At 36.9% G+C, this 21,695-nt stretch overlaps 2 protein-coding genes across 2 annotated transcripts in view; both read right to left on the bottom strand.

The window, feature by feature from the left end:
* Positions 1-844: 844 nt before the first annotated feature.
* On the bottom strand, positions 845-19,517 carry plcxd3 (phosphatidylinositol-specific phospholipase C, X domain containing 3). Its single transcript, XM_081349378.1, has 3 exons — positions 19,175-19,517; positions 6,810-7,518; positions 845-3,555 (listed from the first exon to the last, which is right to left on the bottom strand). Exons 1-3 carry the CDS (start codon positions 19,275-19,277, stop codon positions 3,399-3,401), a joined length of 969 nt encoding a protein of 322 aa, XP_081205504.1. The 5' UTR covers positions 19,278-19,517; the 3' UTR covers positions 845-3,398.
* Positions 19,518-20,499: 982 nt separating this feature from the next.
* oxct1a (3-oxoacid CoA transferase 1a) overlaps positions 20,500-21,695 on the bottom strand; it is a 51,972-nt gene continuing 50,776 nt past the window's right edge. The window contains exon 17 of the mRNA XM_081349254.1: positions 20,500-21,676. Within this exon, the coding sequence (XP_081205380.1) occupies positions 21,641-21,676 (36 nt within the window). The 3' untranslated portion in view covers positions 20,500-21,640. The remainder of the gene's footprint in view (positions 21,677-21,695) is intronic.

The following is a 21,695-nucleotide window of genomic DNA, read 5'->3' as shown; positions in this document are numbered from 1 at the left end:
ATCACAGAGGACCATGGTTTCAGCTAAAAATCTTCTTTGCTGTTCTACTGGGAAAAAAAAGTAACCTACATCTTGGATGGCCTGAGGGTGAGTAAATTAACAGCAAATTTTCATTTTTGGGAGAACTATTCCTTTAACACAGTCTTAAAGGGGCTATATGCTTTTTTCTGAAATTTAAACTCGCGACTGACACCTGTGGCCAAAAAACGGAACTGCTCTTCCTTTCTGCTCGCTCTCGTACGTGCACACTTCACAAGTCATCCGCTGCCAAGAAGTCAACATTATGTTTACAGAGGTAAGAACAGTCAAATACATATATTGTTTGAGAAACTAAGTTTGTTTGCTGACTAGCGGTGGTGGCAGAGTGATCTGAAACGTTTAACATGAACGCGCTTGACGTCACATCCGCAGACAGCGTGCGAAAAATCCGACCCGACAGAAAATAGGAAAAATAGGATACAGGCTTATAGGTGCACCCACTGTGAGCTGACAAGGTGTCAGTATGCTCATCAGGAGATGTTTGAGTCATACATGGTCAAATAAAAAGGCTATTGTTACGTTTATTTTGGGGAAACAGTTGCATATAGCCCCTTTAACTTAGATGCAACTGGCCCCTGAACTAATCTTGTCTTGTCTTAAAAAAGTCAGTTTTTCTGAATTTAAGTCTTATTGTACTTGACACCCAGTCACAACATATGACATAATTTCCTGTTTTATGCTTTTCCCCCCTGCCTGTCATGGGATAGTCACTGTATATATGAATGGCGTTTTTCATGTATTTTTGAATACAGTATTGAGACAAAAAAAAAAGAGTGTTATGTCAAAGAAACACACCATGTGGTTTATATGCAGTATTTACATTTATTGTACACCAGTCAGAAATGTTAGAGTAGGACACATACCCATAGAACGTTTACGTACAATTTATCGACCTTGACGACTACATGCGATTTCATACTGTACAAAGGCATAATTAATGCATTTACACAAGTCCATGCTCCAGGTTGGCCATGGGATTGTCACATTAAAGGTAGGGTAGGCAATTTTCAGAGAGGCTAGCAATAGCGAGCTAGCTTTGAAAGCATAAGATCCCACCCTCCCTTCAGAGCGTCTCCAAGGCCACGCCTCCTTTAAAACGCATGAACGCATACAGCAGGGAGCAAACAAAAGTGCCTTGAGCGACAGTGTTAAACTACCTCATGTCTGAAAGCACATAACATTATAATAATATTAAACATAAACAACTTAAAGAACACTGACCTGTACCACCTGACTGCTGAAGATTAATTTTGACGTTGATAGTGTTGCCATTGAAACACATAAATTCGAGTCACAAACCGCTCCGAATATAACGTGACGGCCGGGTTTCCATTTCTTACAAATTACGGTAGTTATGGCGTGAACGCCGCATAAGCTTGTTGTTTTGGTTCATAAGGAACTGTAAAATGGCTGCTATTTTGGTTGCGGTACTCTGTGACTGATGTCTGTCTAACTCTGCATAGCATGAAACGCACTGATGACGTGATGTCTGGGCGAGCAAGGTGCGCAGAGGTATGGAAATGCATACGTTGACAGGCAGGTAGGACATTGGACTGAATGCAATGATTGGACAAACATTTTATGGTGCTACACCTTGCACAGACGATACATATCCATATAAATACATCTAGACCACATAACTTAGTGATTGCTATCAGGATGTGAAGAGACTTTCAACCAGCATAACAAAAACAAATTCTGGAACAAATCGCCTACCCTGCCTTTAATGAACAAGATTTAAACAAATAATGCTGCAAACTTTCTGAGCTGGTTTTCCATTGTCACATGACCTTAATGTTGCAGCCTATTAGGACTAATCTGAACAGGAAAGACAAAGGGACATTGTTCCATAATGTCATATATTGAACCAATTCAATTACTTGGCATCTGTGTGATTAAAACATTAGCATGGCCATTTATTCAATTAGTCTGGCTAATTAGAAAATGGTGTTATAATAAGTCTGTTCACACCCATTAAGTGAGTCCCTTGTGCGTTTCCCTATTTATGCATGTTTACAACTGAATGCAAATTGTGCATTATTAAGTCATTATTGGAATGTATTGGGGATTTTTGTCCTGCACTAGCAAACATCAATGGCCACTCTTTAACAGTCCACAGTCAGAGCAGTGCAAACGCAAAGAATATATACATTCACGGATATATACAAGTGTCCATTAGTATGGAAGCTTTTTCTGCCATGGAATAAAAAAGATTGAAAATATAATTGGGACTTTTTATCTCACAATTCTGACAATTCTGATATAAACTCGCAGTTGCCAGTTTTAAAGTCAGAATTGCAGGATATAAACTCGCAATTCTTATTTTTTTTCTCACAAATTCTGACTTTTTTCCCGTAATTGTGAGTTTATATCTCGCAATTCTGACTTCTTTTCTCAGTATTGTGAGATATAAACTTGCAATTTTGTGTAATAAAGTCAGAATTGCGAGACATAAACTTTATAACTCACAATGGCAAATTTCTATCACGCAATTCTTAGAAAAAAGTCAAAATTGCGAGATATAAACTCGCAATTGTGAGTAAACAAAATCAGAATTGTAAGATAAAAATGCCGCAATTACCTTTTCTAATTTTTATTCAGTGGCGGAAACAAGCTTCCATATGTTTGATAACTTGAAAAACAACTACAAAAATGTAGATACAAAGCCTCACTTCTTAGTGTTTATAATGGCAGAAAGGCAAAAATGCTGTTACATACATTTGCAATTTTTGGTTGTGAGTACAAACATCTAATAGTTCACTTCTTCAACATTGTAAGACCAGATCGAGGCCCCGAACTTAGCCTCTACTCTTGATGTATGTTCGGGCATGACTAATAGTGAGCAAAGTGACAATTCAATAGGTTTACAAGTATTTACAACGCGACAATCTTACAAGTTACTATGACCACTAGAAATAAACCTACTATAGATTCAGCATCACATTCACTGTACAAACAATATTTATTCCCATGAAATGAGTTAACGTTACTGTTACTTTCATCAGAAGCAGAATTTGGGAAACTTATTAAGGTTTCAAGCATGTGAATCAGTAACTAGTAGTCCAACAGATAGGAAGCAGAGAAACATGGGAAAAGGCCAGTCACCTTTTTCACCCAGAAATAAATGAAATCACCATCTGCCCCCATTCATCCTCAGACAAAACCTGAATTTATTCCACCTGACTGTGTCTGATCTCTGTGCTCATTCTCATGCTTTTCATTAGCCCGAAAAATGTCAGATGAACAGAGCTTCTCTGATCCACCCCCCAAAATAAATAAATAAGTAAAACTTAAAAATATGCCAAAGAGGAGAGGGAGCAAGTAATTGATACCACAAGTGATGTGGGGAATCTGGAGGTTCAGGTGTCGTTCTCGTCCTCATCATCCAGGTAGTAGTTGAGGGTGATAACAGCGCTGATAAATTCCCCCAGCTCCACAAAATCAGCCGTGATGATGTTTACTCCACTTTCCCCGGGTCGCTGAGAGCGCACCCACTGCATCATGCTAGGAAGAGCCCTGAAAGAACACACATATACAGTCTGTTTCAATATAAGGGAATTTGTTCCCAAACTGAACATCTGTGAAACAAATAGCTCAGCTTCAAAACATAGTGAACTGCCTTGCTGCCTGCTGCTAACATAGGCTGCTGCCTTTTAAGGAAGCATCCTGACTGAAATGTTACTTCACAAATGACCGATTTAGAATGTAGTCAGCAACTCTGTGTGCCATAAAAGTAGTGCTCCTCATGCAAAGTACACAGTAGACTCACACAGGATTTGTTGTTCGTCTTGAATCGTGATGCAATAGTTTAATAAGCATATACTTTAGGCCTATATAAATTTGCGTGTACTGTGTTAGACTAAACTGGGAATGGTCACAGTACTTGCATATTGTTGTCCAATTGTAAGTCGTCTGCTAAACGATTAAATTTAAATGTAAATTTGGATAAAACAGTTAAAACAAATACTTTAATTAGTTTTAAATTACTACTTTAATTAGTTACTTTAACTTTAAATTACTATGACTACTATTATATTACTATTAAATTACTATTATTTTAACTCGCTAATATTATTTGCAGATACTTTTCAATACTGAATGAATGTTATAATCAACATTTCTCTCACATCGTCAGCCATCTCATAGTGCATTTTGGGACAGCATTCTCCCTACTTTTATACTTTTATTGTACATTTTTCATTCTCATTGAAAAGATAAAATTTGCCTTAAAATTTGGTCAAAACAGGGTATCTCCTATGGAAGCACATTTCCACCACATAAGGGAAAAATCATGTTTGCTTAATCATAATTATAATTGACCAAAGCCAGATTTTTGTTTTCTTTTGTGGCGGAAATGGGCTTCCATAATAATGAGGAAGCATAAATTGTATGATTGTGATGCTATCTAGAGAGGCAGCTCACTAGGTTTTGTAACAAAACTAATATGTATTGTTAGCTACATGTAGGTCTACGAGGGCTATGATTCAGGAGATCTCATGCTCTGCTGCTCACTCCGAGGTGATGCAGGGGCTAGGACACTTTATCAGCTAATAAGACGCCATGCTTGTCAGATTTCAGTGTGCTGGCAGAGATTGTATCATTTTACTCTCTGAGCCCCACATCTCCCCTCATCTATAATTCATTTGCCATAAGCAGAGTTGATGCAAAAAAATAATGACACAATCTACCAAAATATCACATCGGCTTTGGTCATAAAATGAACATTTATGACCAATGTGCACATTTTCCAAAGAAAATAGAGATTTGATGCTTAACGTGTTACATTCTGAGATCACACTTCTGAATGAGTCTTCCAGTAACCAGGGTGACTAACGTTGGTGTCATCTCTGCCCTTTAGTTAATGTTCCAGTTACATTAAGGAGAAATAATGTGCAGCTCCTCACTAAATACCCAGGGGGCTACGCTACGTATGTGGAGCATGAAGGTGGTATCACAGGTATTATTACGGTTCAGAAAAGGTTACACTTTTTTAAATACCATAACTGAATGATGCTTGGTTCCATTAATGGAATCGCTTGAATTCTTCTACCGAGTTTCCTGCACTAATATTCAGTGACGACCCAACACCGCTATTAATTGAAAAAAACGTTCAAAAGTTTGGTGTCAGTGAGTCCAATCCCAAACTTTTGAACCGTAGCATATAGTGTGAAACATATAGCATGATAAGTAGGCCTATAGTCTGATTACTGAACAAACTTTCTTAGCCAGTTCTTTTTAGTGAATCAAAACCATACAGCGTGACCAGTGCAGTTAAAATGATTCTCAAACAAATGAACCAGTTCTTTTTAGTGAATTAAACACATACAGATTTCAAGTTGTATTTAAAGAGGACCTAATATACCCCTTTTCAAATTCTTGATATTGTTTTTGGGGTCTACAGAATGAGTTTTCATGCTTGAAAGTTTGAAAATCAAAAGAAAATTCTCACATATTTTACATTATTGCAGCACCTCTCTTCCATGTCTGTCAGTAACGCTCTGTTTAGTTCTCTATGAAGCTCATCTTTCTAAAATGCACAACGTGCTCTGATTGGTCGGCTGGACTATTGTGTTGTGATTGGTCAACTGCTTAGAGCAGTGTTTTGGAAAGTCAAGCCTGTTATCATAACTACAGGTTTTAACACATTATTAACGAAACTCAACCAGGCTTCTGCCCTTTTTTTTTTTTTTTTGCGTATGCCTTGAGTGGGAATTATTAAAATGAGAAATATTTTGACGTGTATGTTCTCGTAAGAACTATATACTAAGACTATACACTAAAGAATGCTGGGTTGTTTCAACCCATGTTTGGGTCAAATATGGACCAACCCAATATGGGCCAACCCATTAAATTCAATTTTAAACCCAACGGTTGGGTTTGTCCATATTTGACCCAAACATGGGTTGAAACACCAAGCATTTTTTTAGAGTGTACAATCGAGGCATTTCAAGGAGATAAAAAACAGTGCTTACTGATATAGAGAATAACTCCCTTTGGAGTGGACTTTGTGCATTGTAACTTTGCAGACCTTTTCATGCTAAAACAAAAACATTACACACACAATAAGTTGTAAATTAAAAAAAGCATATTATAGGACCCCTTTACGAATTGTTAGACTTCAGCATAGTAAATGACTGTTGTTCATAAGACTATGTTAAACATAAACGTAAAAACACCTACCTTATTCTAAATTATTTCATCATCTGGGAAATTTTTTTTCTAAATAATTGTATCTCAAATATACTAAATTAACATTATTTTAAGAAACTCCTCTTAGAATCATTAAGAGAAATCAAATGATTAAATTCCTTTACAATTCCTAGATATTATGGTTGTGCTTAGCTACATGCCTAATGGCACACTATATCTCATTCCTGCTGACAGGTGAAAAAGAAAAACAGAAGATGACAGACGCAGATGGCAATGTATTCAATGCGAGAAGTGGAAAGGCCCCCTCCCAGTCATTTGAATGAGCAGAATATTGGTTCACTCTAGAATTAATGCACTGAATATGTCATTCTGTCATCCAGAGCTATTTCAAAATCTGCTTTCTGCCAAGAGTTTCATGTTTCTAACCAAGCCTGACAAATCCTGATCAGTGAAGCCCAAGAGACTCGGAGCAACGGCTAATAACTGTAATGAGATTAAATTGGGACTGTAAAAAATCTGCCTGGCGCTGATTTGAAGATAACGGAGAGCAAGATCTAATGAGTCAACACGTTCTTTGATGCCACACAGAATGGATGTTGTAATGGTGTATAGTATCCTACCTCTCTGTGATGGTCTCCCTCAGACCGCTGGTGACACCCTTCATGACGGTGCTTGCTTTGGGAGTGAGAACCACCTGCGACACAAAAAAGGTGCCCTTGCGTCTCCGATCTTTTACTGAGGCTTGAAGGAACTGAATGAGTTTCTCAGGATCTGTAGTATTGGCCCAAGGAGAAGGCATCATCTGACCCGGCCACAGGAAAGGAACCTCCAGAGCCATTGGACTGTGATAGAAGACCAGCACTTGAAACTCTTTCTCCCAGAGGTACTTCAGGCTTACCTCTTGAGCAAACACTACCGGACAGAGTCGGTCTCCAAAGATGGTGCGCAACATCTGGACCAGTTTCTCGTGATGGAGGTTCTGTACGCCGTAGAAGTGGTTGAAGTCCAGGAACACGACCTCGCGAGCATGGGAGGCCAGGAAGGTGCTGATCTGCTCCAGGCCTTCACGTACAGTGGCGCTGAACAGGCCGTGTGCAAAGAAGAGCTCGTTGTCGGGGTCTCTGGGTTTGGTGGATATGCGGAGGTCAAAGAAGCGGATGCCAGCCTCCAGCTGGCTGGTGAAGTTCATGGTCTGTGTCGCCAACCACTTCCTCATCAGCTTCTTGGCCACAGTGCCAAACACAGAGACAAAGTTCTGCACTGTCTCCGGCTGCTCCGGCCCAACTGGTGAGGCTTCGTCGATGTAAAAACTAAAAGAGTCGTGGGAACCTGGATGAGAAGATTTCTGAGTTAGTGATATTCATTAAGAGAGAACATAAATATGAGTGATACAATTTTATGGCTCATATCAAATATTCCAAAAGGGAACTAAATTAGTAACTCATGTATAATAGCAAAAGTAACCAGTCTTTGAGAAATGATAAAGACAACATTGACTTTGCTATTGAGGAAATGCCACATACAGTGAGGAAAATAAGTATTTGAACACCCTGCTATTTTGCAAGTTCACCCACTTAGAAATCATGGAGGGGTCTGAAATTGTCATCGTAGGTGCATGTCCACTGTGACATAATCTAAAAAAAAAAAAAATCCAGAAATCACAATGTATGATTTTTTAACTATTTATTTGTATGATACAGCTGCAAATAAGTATTTGAACACCTGAGAAAATCAATGTTAATATTTGGTACAGTAGCCTTTGTTTGCAATTACAGAGGTCAAACGTTTCCTGTAGTTTTTCACCAGGTTTGCACACACTGCAGGAGGGATTTTGGCCCACTCCTCCACACAGATCTTCTCTAGATCAGTCAGGTTTCTGGGCTGTCGCTCAGAAACACGGAGTTTGAGCTCCCTCCAAAGATTCTCTATTGGGTTTAGGTCTGGAGACTGGCTAGGCCATGCCAGAACCTTGATATGCTTCTTACAGAGCCACTCCTTGGTTATCCTGGCTGTGTGCTTCGGGTCATTGTCATGTTGGAAGACCCAGCCTCGACCCATCAATGCTCTAACTGAGGGAAGGAGGTTGTTCCCCAAAATCTCGCAATACATGGCCCCGGTCATCCTCTCCTTAATACAGTGCAGTCGCCCTGTCCCATGTGCAGAAAAACACCCCCAAAGCATGATGCTACCACCCCCATGCTTCACAGTAGGGATGGTGTTCTTGGGATGGTACTCATCATTCTTCTTCCTCCAAACACGTTTAGTGGAATTATGACCAAAAAGTTCTATTTTGGTCTCATCTGACCACATGACTTTCTCCCATGACTCCTCTGGATCATCCAAATGGTCATTGGCAAACTTAAGACGGGCCTTGACATGTGCTGGTTTAAGCAGGGGAACCTTCCGTGCCATGCATGATTTCAAACCATGACGTCTTAGTGTATTACCAACAGTAACCTTGGAAACGGTGGTCCCAGCTCTTTTCAGGTCATTGACCAGCTCCTCCCGTGTAGTTCTGGGCTGATTTCTCACCTTTCTTAGGATCATTGAGACCCCACGAGGTGAGATCTTGCATGGAGCCCCAGTCCGAGGGAGATTGACAGTCATGTTTAGCTTCTTCCATTTTCTAATGATTGCTCCAACAGTGGACCTTTTTTCACCAAGCTGCTTGGCAATTTCCCCGTAGCCCTTTCCAGCCTTGGGGAGGTGTACAATTTTGTCTCTAGTGTCTTTGGACAGCTCTTTGGTCTTGGCCATGTTAGTAGTTGGATTCTTACTGATTGTATGGGGTGGACAGGTGTCTTTATGCAGCTAAAGACCTCAAACAGGTGCATCTAATTTAGGATAATAAATGGAGTGGAGGTGGACATTTTAAAGGCAGACTAACAGGTCTTTGAGGGTCAGAATTCTAGCTGATAGACAGGTGTTCAAATACTTATTTGCAGCTGTATCATACAAATAAATAGTTAAAAAATCATATATTGTGATTTCTGGATTTTTTTTTTAGATTATGTCTTTCACAGTGGACATGCACCTACGATGACAATTTCAGACCCCTCCATGATTTCCAAGTGGGAGAACTTGCAAAATAGCATGGTGTTCAAATACTTATTTTCCTCACTGTATATAAGATCAATATCTTGTTGATGAATACAATACAGAATATGATTCGGCCGTAGGAATTAACACGTGCTGATATACAGCCATATCACATGACTACAAGTGTGATATTGCATTAATACAACAGTTTGACAGGACAAGTGAGTAAATAAATAAGAAACAACAACGGATTGTTTACTATATTTATTTGCTTGGTCAGTGTCATTGTGGGTTTTGGTTCTTTTGTTGTTGTAGGCTGCAAAGACCTTTGAAATAACTGAGATTATTTGGCAAAGTGATATGGAACTGTAAGACCAAGACCTGCCTGGAACTACTTTAGCTGTGTGTTTCCCTGAAAATAATTGCACAACTTAGAACGTTCGTCACCCAATCAGATTCAAGCATTCAACAGCCCTGTAGTATAAGGCATAATCTTTATGTAAATATATATTAATTTAACAGTAATATTTAAATTAACAACTATAGCCATTATAAAAGATAATAGGAAATAAACACAAGCAAACAATTCAGTCAAACGTACAAAAGCAGCGATCTAAAACAGGATTTAAGTTAAATATAGCATAAATACAAAGTTATGAAACTTAATTTTCCCCTTAACCCAAATCGATTAGCTCTGGAACAAATAATAGGTTAATAAGATCAAAGATTTCCTGTTTGATATGCCCCAAATTAATTATATCTCATGTTTAACTACTATCTAAAAGCCAGCGGCAAATTTTTAGAATGACTGGCCGAGATAAAGCTGTTCTCGGCGGGTACATGAGCGCTGAACGGCCACTGACGGACTGGAGCTCACATCTGTGAAAGCGTCTAAACAAATAGTAAAAGAGGCGCTATTTTTATATACGAGTCACATATGAGGTCTAAATAACTACATTCTTGCCTTAAAAACTCTTAAAACTACATTCCGTGACAGAACAACAGTAGTATTTGTAAAAAAAATATGGTGGATTTGATTGACTGCCAATGGGGTGATACAAACTGTGAAACGGTTCTAGTGCTGATACTGGGGTAATATTGCACAGCTTTACCATCACAGGAATAAATTGCATTTTTAAATATTTTAAAATAGAAAACAGTAATTTTACATTTTAAAAATATTTCATAATATCAATGTTTCAACTATTTTTGATCAATGAGGCCTTGGTGACCATAAGACAAAAACATCTTAAAAAATGTTGTTCACCCCAAAACTTTCGTTGTTTTGATATTCTGTTAAGTAGCTTAAATAGTTTAAGTTTTATATATTGAATATCCTGAAATTAAGAATCAAAGCTGGTGCATAATTTATTTAGTAAAAAAATGTTATATATACAATAGCATAAAACTGTAGATAGCAGATTTTCATCAACAAAATATTCTGGTTTGCATGCCCCCGAAAAATATTAAATTTGGCATCTTAATATTATGGAATAGCCCTCTTCTATGGTCTGGTGGACTTCACGGATATGCACAAGACTACGAATACACATCAAGTGTGCCATTTGGTGCGGGGCCATCTGCTCTAAAAATGATGAGAACAGTGATTTTAAGGTGACTTGCTCTGAAAAAGACTCAAATCTGACAATCTGTGGCACTTTTGTACAGCAGGAACCTGAGAATACATATAATGGCTGTTGCAATGGTTAAATAAAATAATGTAATAATGTAATAGCCAACACTTGCACCCTGACTGCAGCAGTGCAGCATGGGGGAAAAGCGTTGCCAGAGTCCATGAGCACGCTTTCAATTTAAATACAGAGCAAAGCCAGGTGCTATGTTTGATCTCAAAAATCAAAACAAAAATTAAAATAGATGCATTGCTAATGTAATTAAATGAAAGCATTAAGCTGTCTATAGCCGGTGTGTGTGAGAGAGACTCTCTGAATATTATCTTTAATGAATGAACAATGCGTCTCTGCATCTGAAGGCAGCACTGTAGCCATCAACATTCAGCCATTAGGCAAACAGCTGTCTGCTCGGAAAAGACATCTCGGCAATCACCACAACAGCAAAACCAGTGGAAATGATGGAGGCATTAGATGCTGCTTTAACAAGAAAGAAAGAAAGAAAGAAAGAAAGAAAGAAAGAAAGAAAGAAAGAAAGAAAGAAAGAAAGAAAGAAAGAAAGAAAGAAAGAAAGAAAGAAAGAAAGAAAGAAAGAAAGAAAGAAAGAAAGAAAGAAAGAAAGAAAGAAAGAAAGAAAATTTAGAAGAATTTGAATTACAACCATCAGAGATTTGCTACCATTTCAGTTCAATGACAATCTGTCTCTATTATGACAAAAATGTGTCATTTATCTAATGAATGTTCATTAAACAGATTGGCCTGGAAATATACAGACTTTGTTTCTGTCAAATTCAGATTAATGAGTAACAGTGAATGTCTCATTTCCCTCGACACAGGTAATGCCTTCTGGTTCGTGGAAACGGAGGGAAGTCTCCTCTAACACAATTTCCATGTATGTCTCATTGGATCAGAAACTGTGAAGGAAGGTAAGATGTCAGTGTAATGGTAAGATCAGTTTTTATGAAAATACGCAGCACAATATACATTACTATTTTAACATGGTTTTCATTCATTCTCTCCAAACACAACACCTATAATGTATGTTATAAAACATCCTCTTTTATTATATTTTTAAACAGGAGGATCATTTTAAAATTGAATGAATAGCAACTTGTCTTTTCACCTTAAGATGTAACTCGTGCAAACCTTAAAGAAAACCACATCTAAAACTCTGTATGGTTGTTTAACAGAAGAAAACAAGGTGAATTTCTACAGGTCTTAACAACTTCAGCTCCATAAGGACCCAGTGCATTTATTTAGCTTTTTAATAGCTCTTCAGCTAAATGCAAAGGAGTGTCTCCTTGCTACGAGATCCATGCTTTGAGATGCACTAAGCGGGTACTAGGATATAAATTATTTCTGGGAAAATGGACCATTTAAAAAAATGAAAGAGACTGATTGGTCTCATGTTTCACCTCTGAACCTCAGAGAGGAGGAACATTAGAGCAGATTAAAGACTATTTTCTGTTTTTGAAACATGCAATCCAGAGATGATTATTGAAACAATAAATCTTGTTGTGTAGAGGACACAAACCTGTCTACAGTTGTTACTTAGTGATTTTTAAATAATAAATAAAAAGCAAATTATATAACCATACAACAAAATTCACAATATGACACAGGACATTTGTTATCAATATCACTGAATGCCACCAAGATGAAGAAAGTTTTCATCCTAAACCTTGTTATATTGTCTTTATGTGGATATGGTGAAAGAAGACATGAGTTATTTTCCAATGTGATCTTTCAAAATCTCCCTGGATTGACTGTCCTACATCACAAATTGTAGACCAGTGAAATGCTATCATTCTAAAAACAAATAAAAAACAAACAAACAAAAAAACAGCAGCAGCAGCAAATCTTACAGTAGATTATATTCAAGGGTTTACTGTGAACCTTTAGGCTGCTCTGTGAGGATGTAACTACTTATCACAAAAGATTGGCATGTCACTGTCAACCACAGTGGACCGCCTCACAGTTCAGCGGGAAATAAAGTCATCATTACAGGAAAAAGTGGCTCTTTTTTTTCCAATGACTGTGCTTTCATGTCTGGTCACTTAATCGTTTCCATTTATCTTGTTTATTGAGACATGGCAGGCCAAACATCCTCTCTTTTGGGTCTAAAGTGCAGGATTAATGGATGAACAATTGGATGGATAGACAGATTTAAAGATGAATCAGACACAAGTAAATGGTGCCTTCGAGGTTTGAAGCCATTACAACTTTTCATGCCACTATAGTGCAACTTTAGATAAATGAAATCATTTTGTATGTGCGTCTGCGTCTGTCAGGAAATAAATAAATAATCCCTACACCTCATCACAGGACACATTTTGGGTATGCATTTTTGAAGAAAAATGAGAGATAGGACAAACGAAAAATGGGTAATTAAAATAATTTTCAGAGAACGATTATCTGCAACAAAGATGTGCCTTGAGTTTGATGATTTTTTTTGGTCTCAAGCTGAGCATGTACAATCAGTCAAAAGTGAATATACTTAAAGAGTTTAGCCTATATCTGCCTATGGATGCTGTTCATGGACAGGAAAAAGACTTGGCATAGCAGACTAGTTTCTAATGACACACTCCTGCTGCCTCAAGGTCAAATGCTAGACCTGTCAAGAACACTTCTAACATACGACTGCAGTTGGATTACAAAGCCTCGGTGAATCTCATCAACAAAAAGCTGTGGTTAGTGATGTAATCCCTTCTTCCATTCTTCATTAGTGAATAGGAGGGATTACACACCATGTATAAAAAATAGGGCAAGATAACTAACAGGGCTCCAGTGCCCTTCAACATTTTTACTGTTCATACAACAACCACAGAAAGTTTGATTTTTAGCTATATATATATTCTGATTTGTTGATATTAAAGTGAGTGGTATATATCTTTTTATATATCTACTGTATATCTATATCTATATCTATGTATGTATATATATATAATGCACTACATTGTGACAGTAATTTAATGTTACAAAAGCATTTAAAAATAAATATTACAAATATATTCTGATTTGTTGATATTAAAGTGAGTGGTATATATCTATTTATATATCTATATCTATGTACATATACATATATATATATATATATATATATATGTGTGTGTGTGTGTGTGTGTGTGTGTGTGTGTGTGTGTGTGTGTGTGTGTGTATACAAAATTACAATGAAAATTACCTATGAATTGTCATTTAAGTGAAATTACTGAACTTATATACAAGCTTGATAAAAATGATAATTCTAGAAGAAAATTTCAGATGGCACTTAGAGGCTTTTGCATCTGAACTCTTCATATACACTCACCTAAAGGATTATTAGGAACACCTGTTCAATTTCTCATTAATGCAATTATCTAATCAACCAATCACATGGCAGTTGCTTCAATGCATTTAGGGGTGTGGTCCTGGTCAAGACAATCTCCTGAACTCCAAACTGAATGTCAGAATGGGAAAGAAAGGTGATTTAAGCAATTTTGAGTGTGGCATGGTTGTTGGTGCCAGACGGGCCGGTCTGAGTATTTCACAATTTATTTAATGGTGTGGGGGATGTTTTCTTGGCACACTTTAGGCCCCTTAGTGCCAATTGGGCATCGTTTAAATGCCACGGCCTACCTGAGCATTGTTTCTGACCATGTCCATCCCTTTATGAGCAACATGTACCCATCCTCTGATGGCTACTTCCAGCAGGATAATGCACCATGTCACAAAGCTTGAATCGTTTCAAATTGGTTTCTTGAACATGACAATGAGTTCACTGTACTAAAATGGTCCCCACAGTCACCAGATCTCAACCCAATAGAGCATCTTTGGGATGTGGTGGAACGGGAGCTTCGTGCCCTGGATGTGCATCCCACAAATCTCCATCAACTGCAAGATGCTATCCTATCAATATGGGCCAACATTTCTAAAGAATGCTTTCAGCACCTTGTTGAATCAATGCCACGTAGAATTAAGGCAGTTCTGAAGGCGAAAGGGGGTCAAACACAGTATTAGTATGGTGTTCCTAATAATCCTTTAGGTGAGTGTATATATATAAATGCATTACATTGATCAAAAGTGACAGTAATATAATGTTACAAAAATATTTCAAATTTTTTTTGTTCTTTTGAGATTTCAATTCATGAAAGAATCATGATAAAGGTTTCCACAAAAATACTAAGCAGTTTTCAACATTGATAAGAAGAAATGTTTCTTAAACACCAAATCCGCACATTATAATAATTTGAGAGGGATCATGCGACACTGAAGACTGATGCTGAAAATTCCGCTTTACCATCAAAGAGTTATGTTAAATTGTAATAATATTGCACAATTTTACTGTTTGTATTACTATATTACTGAAGATCAACACATGCCAAACACAGATTTTTCTGTTTGTGTCTGCCATTGGCTGCCACTCAAAAGCTGATTACATGATTAAAGGGCAGATATGCATGAAAATATGAGAGCCATAGCATGAATCCCAATTATGGCTCTCCATAACAATCCGTTACACCAGGGTTCCATGCCTATCTCTGAACTGCAACACTCTGCGTACTGCTTTCTAAGCATACAGGTGGCCGATAAAGCAGCGGTGTCCTGCTTATTCTGTGGGCTTGACACTTTAGCATAGTGCCTCTCTCAGCACTGACACAATTCCTCTGCCCCGGTTCGTGCCGCCAGTGAAGGTGACAATGGCAACTGTAACAGGGTGATGACCTCATCAAGCCAGCCATCCAGAAGAGCAGTAGTGTAAGTGCCACTCAAAAGAATTTTTCTAACAGGTACGCAGGTTCATTTTGTACCTAAACTCTGTTCAATGTCTACAACAAAAGGATAAATGCATTCCCTGGTGATAAAAATCCGCACTGGCATTTACAAGATGCGGGCAGAATGTAGACTATCTATTCTGTTCAGTAAGAGACTTGTTTGCCAATAGAAGAAATGATTCATGTTTTTGCAAGTGTGTATATGTGGAGGACGACTAGCTGACCTCCAAAATACTGCCAAAACCGATGCTACAAGTAAACAATGTTGAGTTCCAACAGGAGGATCAGTCAAATGTTTAATCTAAGGAGAGGTTTGAGAGGCTACAATGATTTCTTGAACCTCTTCGTTTGGAACGACTATAAAAAGAGTTCCGATAGAGGAAATAAAAGACACACTAGATTATTTTAGCGTAAGCACTGACCTTCACGCCGCAGGAGGTGGCAGTGACAGTTTTTGAGTGGCAGTGCTTAAAAATATCAGGCTCATGGATGTCCTTATAATATGTCCACAGGCTGACTTTGATGACGTTTGAAGCAGAATCTTTCAAAAACGATTGTATGTGAAAGGAATTGATTTTAGAAATACATTTTGGCTGAGAGTTCAAGATTTACTGATAAAGATTCAAGTCAACGTGAATGGCTATTTGTAATCCATTTTTCTATCCATTGAGAATTGATTGGATTGAGAAAACTGGGAGTTACCAGAATGGAGCCAGACCAAACACAAGTTTGGTAGAAGGAAATAGATTTTGACGATAACTTCTAACTGTTAAAAACAGCCTGTTATTTCAACTAAAAAAAAAGTAATTATTGATTGAATAATTAAAGAGTGAAATTCCAGGTGAAAAACTACATTACCTATTCTGCAAAGAACTCTCCACCATATACATATATATATATATATATATATATATATATATATATATATATATATATATATATATATATATATATATATATATATATATATATATATATATATATATATATATATATGTATGTATGTATATATATATACCTTTAAATCAGTAGTTATGGTTATATATAGTTATACTTCTTTATTGTTTTTAATTGATGTCATTCATAATGCTTCTTGGATAGTTTGTTAAGTACACTTGTACCTTTGTTTTTTTTTTTGGTCTGATTTTCAAATACTTTTATGCATTTTATACTTTTAAACAAGACTGCTAACATAGGTGGGCACTGTTGCACTCAATTGGTTAATATTTTAGAATATTTACAGTCAGACTCACAATGGCATAGTGATATCAGAGGGGAAAAATATTCGGAATAACATGCACTAAAATGCCAAGAACATGCATTAACAAAGTAAATAGGTTGATTTTAGTTTCATGTTGCCTGTATAATACAGGCATTATGCAAGTTTATAAAAAAAAACAAAAATATTTTTTTTTCTGAATCATGCAAACCTCCAGTAGCCTGACAGTATGACAGCATGAAAGCAAAAATGCCTCAGGCTGAAATAAAACACTACTGAAATATTCATGAGACAAAGTCGAAGGATCAATGATCATGTTTTAGGAATTGATCCTGAGGAGCTAAAATGACCATTGCTTTCTCTAATTATAAAACTGAAAAACATGATTTATATTTTGTTTTGAACGTGAGTTAAGCAAAATAAAGCTCGACTAACATTATGTCAAAGCAATTGATGAATGAATGGACGGACAAAAGCTTTATTGTGGTGTTAAATGATAGACAGACAGATTTGATTTGATAGATTGATTTGATAGATTGATTGATTGATTGATTGAATACGAGCCCCTGGGCAGGGTTCAATGGATATCTTATTTCTTCAAGAGTTAATCTTAACTGTGCATTGTGAGATCAACTCAAAAGCTCACAGATTTGCAAGAGATCTGTGTGGGAGTGGTACGTGTTCAGAATTTTAACTCAAGACACAATTCGTTTAGAGCCTTTTGATAAACGGCTGCTACACTACAACTTTCCATCACCCACCCACAGCCTTGCTGACAACACTGTTTTACGAAAGTTTTACAAAAGAGCGATGGGACAAGTTATCCTTATAGGAAATACTGCTTCAGTGCTAGTGCTGTAATGATGAATCCAGACCAGACCAGTATCAGTGGCATGAGGTGATTTTCTTCACTGCATCGGTCCATACAAATGATGCAGTTAAGTTTGCTTTCATACAGTACGCTGAAGTCAGAGCACTTACTGTACAGTATGATCAAGAAAGCATAATCCCAGTTGCACATGGTGGAAATCAGTGACATAGACGCTAATCAGGGTTTTAATCAGAGCTTTCTGGGCTGATTGCTCCAGCCTTTGGTGCTGTTCAACAACCCATATACCACTATATAGGCCGTAACACCAGTGCCTTACAACAGCAAAATATTCAAACTTGTTCCATGTTTTAAAATGCCTGCATGAAGTTTCAAACAGATTTCTGCAAGTATTGAGAATTCAATCACGATTAGTCTCAACAGAAAATATTGACATACACTCAACAAGTGATGAATGAAATTGGTTGTACCATGAACATGGGCAACGCATGTATGCAAACACATCTTGCATCCTCTGATTCCAACATGCCTTCCAACAGGTTTTTATTGCTCTACACTTCAGGACAGCGTCAACAATCACAGTTCCAGTCATAACATACATGCCATCTAGAAGTTACTCACAATTGCAAGTTACGCACAATAAAGTGTATTATGGAGAGTACAGCCTGTGAGAAAGGTTTTATGGGGTATGATGGAAAGTATACTGGCATTGAATAAGGTGTTTTACTTTCTTAAAAATAAAGGTGGGGGTTTTCGCAGCGAAGCCATAGAAGAGCCATTTTGGTTCCCCAAAAAACCTTTCAGTGAACAGTAAAAAAACAACAACATTATTTTATATTTTTCCAATGGAAAGGCCCCAAGGTTCTTCATGGAACCACACATGGCAATAAAGAACCTATTTTTTGAAGAGTGTATTGTTTCATGGTTGTTTAGTTTTTTTTTTTTTTTTTGACTATTGCCTAACATTAAGATGTTGAGATGTGTAAAAAAAGAAACAAATAGTGACAAAGAAATTATTTCCTGCAATTTTTTATTGATTTATTTTGTTGATCATCTAACTACAGTATGGGTATATATATTATCTGTGTTATTTCGTAATATTGTATCAAAGGAAGCTGTGGCACATGTGTAATGTGTCTCTTAATCCGTCGCAGAGACGGATTTCGAGCCTCGAGCAACAAGTGTCCTATTTAATTTATGCCACACGTTTTATCATTATTATAAACTCGCTGGATTGGAGCAATATTAATGTCGACAACCTATTAGTCACACAATAGCTTATGTCATAAGCAGAACCCATTTTATGTAATGAGCAGAACACTCTCACTGCGATGTGTGTTTTGAGCAAGACTTGACGAAAATAACCTACTAAAAAACTTTTTTAAAGGGTCAGTTAAGTCATTCAAGAACCTGACCCCAAGCGTCATATTTTCATTCATAGCCTATGTATAATCTGCAGCAATTTCTCACTGTTCACAGTTACTATAGTCTACGCGCATAAAGGCATAACGAGGCTTACCCGGTATGGCGAGGTTGGTAAGAGGAACACCGTGCAAGGTATCCGGTAAACTTGACATCCAGTCCGCATAACGGTGCTCGCTCTTCCCCTGAGACGAAGCCATGTCGTCGGTTCTCCGGTGCTCAGTGTCCGTGCGTCGCTCGGAGTGCTCTAGTATTCAGCGCCCGCGCTCGCGTGAGTTCACAGCACGAGCATCACCACACCCCCGAGACGGCGCGCGCCGCACATGCATCACAATTTCCCCAGATTTCTGGATTTAAAGAGCGTCTTTACAAACATATATAAGCTCGTTGCATGTAACAGGTCTAAATGATTCCCTCCCATGTGTCTGCTGGCTGGGTGTGGGCACAATTAGATAGCATGTGGCGCGCGCAAGGCTCGTGCGGATTTCATTAATTCATTTGATGTTGTTGAACAACTATTGTTTGTGTCGAGGAACAGGGCGGGCGAATCCTCCATCCGTGCATCACACACATTCACTCTTTCAAGTTTAATATTAACACAGTCGCTGTACATGTTTGCAAGACTAATTTGTGAAGCAACAAACGGTTGTGCAACAAGTGTAAACAGATGCGTCATACAAATGACAAAACAACAAGCTTAAATTGCAGAGCTTCAATAAATACTGATGATACAACTATTAAAAAAGGCTATCCAATTTTAAGGAGATGTTAGAAAGACAGTCTCGGTCACCTTTCACTTTCATTAGGCTAAATTTAGAAAAGATGCAATGAAAGGAGGGCCACCACAGGGTGAAGTCCTCTATCCTTTAAAGCGAACTGACAGAGAAACTTGATTATGATGAGATCATCTGATCTGTGGTTAACCAGGAGTTCCATTGTCTCAGACTAATATTGCAGGAGGACATGTAAAGCAGGTTAATTCAATAAAAAGGAATAGACATTTTATTGTTTGGCATGCACTGTTGCAATAATGCAGTAATGTTTTTACATTACTTTAAAATGAGTTAAGCAATTTCAACTTTTTTTAAGTTATATGAGATTCAACTTGATTTAAGTCCGTTTTAATATAATTTAAGTTGAAATGACAATTTATACTTAATTTGAAGCAGCAACATAACTTCCATAAAGTTAAGTGTAGTTATTCTTTAGTGTAGTTTTTTATAGGTTTGTTTGTTGTTTTGAAACAAACAATAATATTGGCTTTTCCTTCAAGCCACTTGCATTAATGGATGTGAAATTTAACAATTAGTTGAGAAAATTGACATAAGAGTATATAAAATATACTACTATATATATCTATATATATATATATATACTGTATATATGACTCCTGTCTATATAATTTTTCCCATCGTACAAAAAAACCCTCACATCGTTTGTCTTTTTATTGCAGGACAAGTCACAAACACAAATATACAGAAGATTTACACAGTATTCTCACTGTTACAGAATAAATTATCCAAATAAATTATCTAGGAAATAACATTAAATAAATGAAAAAAGTATTCTATACTTTCTTTTTTCTTTCTTACATATTTTATAATCTCAGTATATCAGCTCAGTTAAAAATGGTATGATGTAATGATCTAAAATCTTTAAACACCATTAATTCTTCTATTATACTGTATGTGGATGTAATACTTTTATATTCGATTACTCTAAAATAACTCACCAGTTTTTAAACACAGATTTGTTTTAATATTCTTGTTATTCCAAATAACAGATTTTGTGGAAATGTAATCGTTGTCATACAACTCGGACAGCAATTCAAAGACAATAGACTATAACATTGGTGTTAAAGTGTCTGCTAGCTAGCCTACTTCCCTATCCCTAGGCATCGAAGGCAGTTACAGAATGGAAATAATCAATAACGTTACCAAAAGAACTGGACCGTGTAAATAAATAATCATTAGCTTACTCTTAACTAGCCTATTCTGCTTAACATCTTGTGTTCCACTAAAGAAATTAAGTAATAACTTTAAAACAATATGAGGGTTTAACAATAAACTGCAGTACATGAATATAAAAACACAAGATTTTTTTTTTGCCCAGGTCATTAATAGACATTTATTGCTTAATTCAAATATGTACACACTGAACAGAACATTTAAGGCCTTAGACCTGTGAAGATAAATTTAATGGCAATTGTGTTTTAATTATGAAATGCAGATGGGATTGTTTTGTGTGATTAAACACAATACTTCTTGTTTAACCTATTGACAAAATTCTGTATTCAATATTCTAACAAAACATTTGCTTTTACTAAATAAATTGATGTTGCTAAAACAAAAATTCAGGCTATTGCACATTCATGGACTTTATTTGAACAGATGAAGTTACTGTGATGGCTCAATGGCTTTTAAATATGTGTTTTGAATATGTTTCAGTGAAATGTCCTGGAAAATCTTCAGTTGAAGACCTAAAAGTAGTTGAGTTGGGGATTTAAAAAGTGTTTGGTTTCCGTCTGCCATCCAAACAAAATTAAGCATTTTTCCTAAATGTGTTAAATTTGCTGCATTGCTTTTAAGTTAGGAGAGACCTGTTTGAAGAAAAAAAAA

This window comes from Scardinius erythrophthalmus, assembly GCF_964197995.2.
Source record: "Scardinius erythrophthalmus genome assembly, chromosome: 20".
Classification (NCBI taxonomy): Eukaryota; Metazoa; Chordata; class Actinopteri; order Cypriniformes; family Leuciscidae; genus Scardinius; species Scardinius erythrophthalmus.
This window is presented reverse-complemented; position numbering and strand designations above follow the sequence as displayed.